This window comes from Rhinopithecus bieti, unplaced genomic scaffold (assembly GCF_001698545.2).
Source record: "Rhinopithecus bieti isolate Rb0 unplaced genomic scaffold, ASM169854v2 scaffold_41613, whole genome shotgun sequence".
NCBI classification, from domain to species: Eukaryota; Metazoa; Chordata; class Mammalia; order Primates; family Cercopithecidae; genus Rhinopithecus; species Rhinopithecus bieti.
This window is the reverse complement of record NW_016858613.1, coordinates 1-7,946: the sequence shown is the minus strand read 5'-3', so window position 1 is coordinate 7,946 and position 7,946 is coordinate 1. Positions and strand designations below refer to the sequence as shown.

Sequence of the window (7,946 nt, the reverse complement as noted above, 5' to 3'; positions counted from 1 at the left end):
CAAAAATAAATAAATAAATAAATAAATAAATAAATAAATAAATAAATAAATAAAATAATAAAATAAATAAAACTGGAAACACGTAGCACTTGCGGCCTATGTTCTGAGCAACTCTGTGAGTAAATAAGGAATGAATGAATGAATACACTGGTATGTATGGCGTTTATCTGGTCTTCCCGAGACGCCCTGACCCCTGCCCCTGGCCAGGATCCGGGGTCCCTCTCACCTGTGAGATGCGCTGCTGGGTTGTTCTGGTGAGACCTTCGCTCTGGGAAGAGAGGGTCAGAGGTTAGAAACGAAGACAGTGGAGGTAAAAGCCAGCCTCCTACAGGGTCATCGTGTACACCTCCTGGATTCAACCCCACCCCTTCCGGAGTGACCCAAACTTCTGCTTCTCAGGCCTGGGGGAGGGGCACCTGTGAGGATTTGGCCAGTTGTGCAAATCATATTGGGCAATTGACCGAGGGGTGGGGGCAGCGTGGGAATCATCTCGCCTCCTTCCCTGGGACCAGGACCCTGACTCACCTTGTATCAGCTGCTCCCAGGAGCCTCCGTGTCCGTCCTGAAAATGCAGAAGGGGCCTCCGGTAAGAACCTGCAGTGGGGCCACGCCCTCGCATTGCTCACACACGGCTGTGAGACACGAGGACCATGGCCACCGACACCACCCTCAGACGCGTACACAGGGCCACATGCACTCACTTGCACACACACACACCCCCGCCCAGCAGCCTCACAACCACCTGGTGCCTCAGTTTCCCTCTATGCAAATAGAGTTATGAATAGTGTCTGCTTGGCATTGAATGAATTAATATATGTAAGGCATTATGACAGTGCTTGGCACATAGTATGCCCTAGAGAAGGGTTTAATAGGCCAGCTGCATTGGCTCACACCTCTAATCCCAGCACTTCCGGAGGCTGAGGCAGGCAGATTACCTGAGGTCAGGAGTTCGAGACCAGCCTGGCCAACACAGTAAAACCCTGTATCTACTAAAACTACAAAATTAGCTGGGCGTGGTGATGGTGCACACCTGTAATCCCAGCTGCTCTGGAGGCTGAGGCAGGAGAATCGCTTGAACCCGGGAGGTTGCCGTGGGCCCAGACTGTGCCACTGCACTCTAGCCTGGGTGACAGAGTGAGATTCTATCTCAAAATAAAATAAAATAAAATAAAATAAAATAAAATAAAATAAAAGGGTTTAATAAATAAGCAACATTGCCCAGTGCGGTGGCTTACACCTGTAATCCCAGCACTTTGGGGGGCCAAAGTGGGAGGATGGCTTGAGGCTAGGAGTTTAAGACCAGTCTGGACAACACAGCAAGACCTCATCTCTACAAAAAATTTTAAAGATTAGCTGGGTATCGTGGTGGGTGCCTGTAGTCCCAGCTGCTTATGAAGCTGGAGTAGGAGCCTTGCCTGAGCCCAGGAGTTTGAGGCTGCAGTGAGCTCTGATCATGCCACTCCGCTGTAGCCTGGGCAGCCGACGAAGACCCAGTCTCTAAGATAAATAAATATGTAATTAATTAAATAAATAAGTAATATTTAAAATACATGGACAAGGTTAGGCGTGGTGGCTCACACCTGTAATCCCAGCAATTTGGGAGGCTGAGGCAGGCAGATCACCTGAGGTCAGGAGTTCAAGACCAGCCTGGCCAACATGGTGAAACCCCGTCTCTACTAAAATACAAAATTAGCCAGGCACGGTGGCGGATGCCTGTAATTCCAGCTACTACTCAGGAGGCTGAGACAGGAGAATGGCTTGAACCCGGGAGGTGGGGTTGTAGTGAGCCAAAACTGCACCACTGCACTACAGCTTGGGCAATGGGAGAGAAACCTTGTCTCAAAAAACAGAAAATGCGGTCAGCGAGATGGCTGGACACACGGATGCCACCCTTGGGATATAGCACCTGCCACAGGGCACAGACCTCAACATCGTCATGATGCTGAGAAGACACATGTGGCCTCAGATGCGTGGACACGTGGTTTGTGGTTTATGGATTCATGTGTGTCTGTAGACACGGAGACCCAGAGACAAAGACACACAACACAAATACACCGGCTGCAGATAGGCGGGTGTGTGGACATGTGGGTACACACACATACGTCCACATGTTACGTGGACAGGAATGTGTGGCCACTGGATCTAGACCCAGGACACAAAAGGGGCCAAGCCCACATGGGCATGGTGTTGGGCACACACAGACCCCCAGGTGAGGCACACAGACACGTGGACACATCCACGGCCAGCTGGAAGCAGCCCGAGAGATTTCCACAGATGGAAATGGTCAGAGGATTAATGACAATCTCAGTAGCAGTGATAAGAGTACAGAGAAGGCCGGACACAGTGGCTCACGCCTGTAATCCCAGCACTTTGGGAGGCTGAGGTGGGTGGATCTCCTGAGGTCTGGAGTTCGAGACCAGCCTGACCAACATGGAGAAACCCCATCTCTACTAAAAATACAAAATTAGCTGGGCATGGTGGTACCCGCCTGTAATCCCAGCTACTGGGGAGGCTGAGGCAGGAGAATCGCTTGAACCTGGGAGGCGGAGGTTGTGGTGAGCAGAGATCACGCCATTGCACTCCAGCCTGGGCAACAAGAGTGAAACCCTGTCTCGAAAATAAAAAAGTACAGAAAAAATGCACGTGTGTCTGCACAGGGGTGTGCATGGCAGTGTTGGGGTGTCAGTTCCGTCGGGTGGAGCCGGCACTGTCTGGTACCACACACGCCATAGCATACTTCGTCCCCTATGAAGAGGCTGCCTTTATTTTGTAGATGAAGACACTGAGGTTCAGAGAGGTGAATTCACTTGCCGGAGGCTGGGAGCAGCAACCAGTCAAGCCAGCTGCTCTCAGCCTGTGCCCTGTCCTGCACACACACACACAGACACGCAGTGACCCACAGTGACACAGGAGAGCCCCCCTCGCCTCCACCTACTGTCAGCCCCCTGGTCCCACTCACAGGCAGGCGGGTGACCATCTCTCCCAGACGCCAGTGCAGCTGCAGAAGGAACCAGCCTTGGATGGCCAGCCCGGCCCCCATCAGCAACAGCAAGAGACCCAGACCCACCCGGGCCACATTGCACGTCTGTCTCCGGCGGCTTCGTCCCAGCCTCGTGAATGGGATGTCAGTCTGTCCATCCACCACAAACACTGAGGGCCGTACGACACTATCCTCCATGCCCAAGGTGCCTGGAGCGGAGCTGGCACGCCTGGGTCCTTCAACCTCAGAGGAAACCAAAATTGCTCAACCCTCCTGGGCTGTGCACGCTGCGGACAGACACCCGAAGGCCGCCTTTAGAGCTGGGGTTCAGCCCCACCCCTTCCCCCACTCACCCTCCTCTTCTTCCTGTCCCCTCCGCCCCCGGCCTCGGCCCTGTCTCACTCTCACTCATGCAGACTCTCACACTTTCCAGAGGCTTCTGAAAATGTGACTCAAGTGGCAAGTGCAGTGGGGAGCCCCTAGCTTTCCCTTCCTGGTTGCTTCTTTTGCTTGGAGCCACCAAATATTTACTGAGGACTTTCTGTCCATGCCAGGCTCTGCTCTAGGTGTGGGGAATGCAGCAGTGAACAATGGCGACAAGGTTCCCTGCTTCGATGGTGCTCCTCTTCTGGTGAAGCCAGAGAGACAAAAAACCTCATGAACAAGAAAATAAAATGTTGTGGGTTTGTTTTTATTTTTGTTTTTGTTTACAATACACCCGCCTATCTGCAGCTGGTGTATTTGTGTCGTGTGTCTTTGTCTCTGGGTCTCCGTGTCTATAGACACACATGAATCCATAAGCCACAAACCACATGTCCACGCATCTGAGTCTCGCTCTGTTGCCCAGGCTGGAGTGCAGTGGCACGATCTCAGCTTAGAACAACCTCCACCTCCTGGGTTCAAGTGATTCTCCTGCCTCAGCCTCCCAAGTAGCTGGGATTACAGGCACATGCCACTATGCCTGGCTGCTTTTTGTATTTTTAATAGAGACGGGGTTTCACCGTGATTGGTCAGACTGGTCTCAAACTCCTGACCTCAAGTGATCCACCCACCTCAGCCTCCCAAAGTGCTGGGATTACAAACATGAGCCACCGTGCCTGGCCTTCTGTTGTGTTTGGATTTGACAAGTGCAGTGAAAAATACAAAAGCAGAATAAAGGAGTGGATGCGTGCTCTGTGTGTGTGCCTGAGTCTGCATGCATATATGTGTGTGGTGTGTGCATGTGGAAGTGTGTATTCAGTTGTGTGCATGCAAGTGTGTTTTGTGTACACACTTGCACGTGTGCATCCCTAGGTATGCATACATGTGCTGGCGTGTAAATGTGTGTGCTTATGTGGGCAGGTGCATGCATACATGTGTGTTGTGCATCTGTGTGCATGTGCATGTGGTCCATGTACCTGCATGCATGTGCACGTGTGTGTATGTGTGTACATGCATCACATGTGCAAGTCGGTGTGCATATATGTGCTGTGTGCAGGTGTGTGCAGGTGTGTACCTGTGCATTGGTGCATGTGTGTGTGTGTGTGTGCGCTTGCACGGGTGTGTGCATGTGTGTGGGGAGGTCCATGTATAAGTGTGCATGCATTCATGTGTGGATTTTAAAAACTGGAACTCAAAGTCAGGTGTTAGAACCACTGTTCACCCAGTGAGCCGAGCCTAAGACCTGGAAGTCCCTCCCTCTGTCTTGTCCTCACATTCTACCCTGCAGCGAGTCCTGTTCATTCAACCTCCAAACCAGATCTCAAATCCCGCCACCCGTTTCCATCCCTGCTGCTACCACCCTAGCTCAGTGCTGTGAATTGAATGTTTGTGTCCGCCCCACCCCAACCTCCAATTTATATGTTGAAGCTGTAATCCCCAGTGTGATGGTGTTAGGTGATGGGACCTTTGGGAGGTGATCAGGTCATGGTGGTGGAGCCCCGTGATGGGATCTGTAACAATATAGGAAGAGACATGAGATGTTCACTGTCTCCTCCATGTGAAGATGCAGCAAGAAGGTGGCCGTCTGTAAATCAAGAAGAGAGCCCTCACCAGAACCTCACTGTGCCCTTGGACTTCCAGCCTCTAGAACTATGATAAATAAATGCTTGTCATCTAAGCCATGCAGTCTACGGTATCTTGAGAGCATCCCGAGCTGACTGAGACACTAAGGTACCCTTATCTCTCGCTTGGACTGTTGCAGTAGCTTCCTCATTAGATGCCTAGATGTCCTGCTTCATCTGTTGCCACTTTAAAATTCACTTTCTACCCTCTATCTACTGTGAGCTCACTTATTTATTTATTTATTTGGATTTTGTTTTGTTGGGGTGAAAAGTCACATAACAAACCCATTTAAAAAATGAGTAACACGGCCGGGCATGATGGCTCACTCCTGTAATCCCAGCACGGTATGGGATGGTGGCCACCTACTTGCTGGAGCCTCCTCTGTTGATGACTGCTGGAAGCTGAGTGGTAGAATCTCCTGCCAAATTGTTGGTTGAATTGCAGAGATGAGAGCTAGGCTCTCTGCAGAGAAAAGTTCTCTGGGGTCTGGGTCCCTGGAGCAGAGAGAGAAACTGACTTTGGTGGTCATCCCTCATCCCTGCCAACCCAACCTGCCTGGACCTCCAGACAACACCCCCTCAGACGGGTCACTCTTTGTCCAGAGAACGTCTCCAGTGGCTGGGAGCAAAGCCTGCCCACCATCCCAGGCGGCCCATCCCAAGCAAACAGGGCATTCCACGCTGGAATTTTCCTCTTTGTTTGATTGATTGAGATAGAGTCTTGCTCTGTTGCCCAGGCTGGAGTGTAGCGATGTAATCACAGCTCATTGCAGCCTTGACCTCCTGGGCTCAAGCCATTCACCTGAGCCCCCAAGTAGCTGGGACCACAGCCACTCACCACCACACCTGGTTAATTAAAAAAAAAAAAGTTCGTATAATAGATACTGGATCTCACTATGTTGTCCAGGCTTGTCTAGAACTCCTGGGTTCAAGTGATTCTCCCACCTTGGCCTCTCAAAGTGCTGGGATTACAGGCATGAGCCACTGTGCCGAGATCCTGTCTTGTTTGCTTGTTTGTTTAAGACAGAGTCTTGCTCTGTCACCCAGGCTGGAGTGCAGTGGTGTGATCTCGGCTCACTGCAAGCTCCGCCTCCTGGGTTCACGCCATTCTCCTGCCTCAGCCTCCCGAGTAGCTGGGACTACAGATGACCACCACCATGCTTGGCTAATTTTTTTGTATTTTTAGTAGACACAGGGTTTCACCGTGTTAGCCAGGATAGTCTCGATCTCCTGACCTCGTGATCCGCCCACCTCGGCCTCCCACAGTGCTGGGATTACAGGTGTGAGCCACTGAGACCAGCCTCTTTCTTTCTTTCTTTCTTTCTTTCTTTCTTTTTTTTTTTTTTTTGAGGCAGAGTCTCGCTCTGTCACCCAGGCTGGAGTGCAGTGGTGCCATTTTGGCTCACTGCAACCTCTGCCTCCTGGATTCAAGCAATTTTCCTGCCTCAGCCTCTTGAGTAGCTGGGATTACAGGCACCCACCACCATGCACGGTTAATTTTTGTATTATATGTTGGCCATTACATATGTTGTAACATATATGTGGTATATATATTGGCCAGGCTGGTCTCGAACTCCTGACTTCAGCTGATCTGCCCACATCAGCCTCCCAAAGGCATGAGCCACTGCATCTGGCTCCTTTCTTGTTTCGTAAGTATCTTTGTAATATCCTGGATTTTACCTCTTAGCTCTGAAAGCCAAAAACACTTATCTGGCCCTTTATAGATACAGTTTGCTGCCAGCTTGCCCCTGACCTTAGGCTAAGACACCAAGTGACCTTCACGGGGGCCTCTGAGTTTGGGCCCTTGTGCTTTTGCTCACTCTGCCCCAGGCAGACGTCCTGGGTCTTTGCCCTTCCTCTTCCTGCTGCTGGGGACCATCTTCCCTAGATCTCCAAAGCCAGCTCCCCCTGGTCATCTGTGTCTTGACTCAAGAAACTTCTCCTCACAGGAGCCCTCCCGGTATTGGTCAGATGTCTCCTGAGAGACGGAACCAATAGAAGATAGACAGAGATAGAGATGGAGATCTATAGGCTGGGTGTGTTGGCTCATGCCTGTAATCCCAGCACTTCCGGGGCTGAGGCATGTGGATCGCCTGAGATCGGGAGTTCGAGACCAGCCTGGCCAATATGGGGAAACCCCGTCTCTAAAAAAAAAAAAAAAAAAAAAAAAAAAAAAATTAGCTGAATGTGGTGGCGCCCTCCTGTAATCCCAGCTACTCGGGAGGCTGAGGCAGGAGAATCACTTGAACCCGTGAGGCAGCAGTTGCAATGAACTGAGATTGCGCCACTGCACTTCAGACTGGGTAATGGAGTGAGACTCTCTCAAAAAAAAAAAAAAAAAAAGAGAAATCTGTAGAGACAGACAGAGGTACAGAGTCAGAGAAGAGACAGACATGGAAAGCTAGAGAGACAGGGACACAGAGATACAAAGACAGAGAAAAAGAGAGAGACAGAGAGAAGTATAGAGTCAGAGCAAGAGAGAGTGTGACACATTTATTTTAAGAAATTAGCTCACACAATCATGGGAGCTGGCAAGTCTGAAGTCCACAGGACAAGCCAGTTGGGCTGGAGGCTCGGGTAAGAGGTGACACTGCAGTCTTAAAGCCTAAAGGCTGGAAACTCAGGCAGAATTTCTAAGTTGCAACCTTGAGGCAGAATTCCTTCTTCAGGAAACTGCGGTGTTTACTGCTCAGACCTGCAACTGATCAGGTGTAACCTACTCACAATACCTAGGCTTTTCTCCTGTCCTGAAAGTCAACTGTGGTTGTTGATGTGGTCTGAAAAATACCTTTCTAGCCAGGTGTTGTGGCTCACACCTGTAATCCCAGCACTCAGGGAGGCAGAGGTGGGAGGATTGCTTGAGCCCAGGAGTTTGAGACCTGCCTGGGGAATATAGTGAGACTCTGTTCTCAACAAAAGGTGGG

The 7,946-nt window shown here is 50.6% G+C and overlaps 1 protein-coding gene across 3 annotated transcripts in view; it reads right to left on the bottom strand.

Annotated features, from left to right (window-relative positions):
• Nucleotides 1-3,286, bottom strand: part of LOC108525356 (tumor necrosis factor ligand superfamily member 14) — a 9,309-nt gene extending 6,023 nt beyond the window's left edge. The window contains exons 1-3 of one of the 3 annotated variants that reach the window (XM_017866357.1): nt 3,068-3,286; nt 526-562; nt 227-268 (exon numbers count right to left, since the gene is read on the bottom strand). In XM_017866357.1, the coding sequence (XP_017721846.1) occupies nt 227-268; nt 526-562; nt 3,068-3,178 (190 nt within the window). In that variant the 5' untranslated portion in view covers nt 3,179-3,286. Of the gene's footprint in view, nt 1-226; nt 269-525; nt 563-2,935 lie in introns of all 3 variants that reach the window. The other 2 variants (XM_017866355.1, XM_017866356.1) reach the window with 2 other exon arrangements.
• Nucleotides 3,287-7,946: the final 4,660 nt, after the last annotated feature.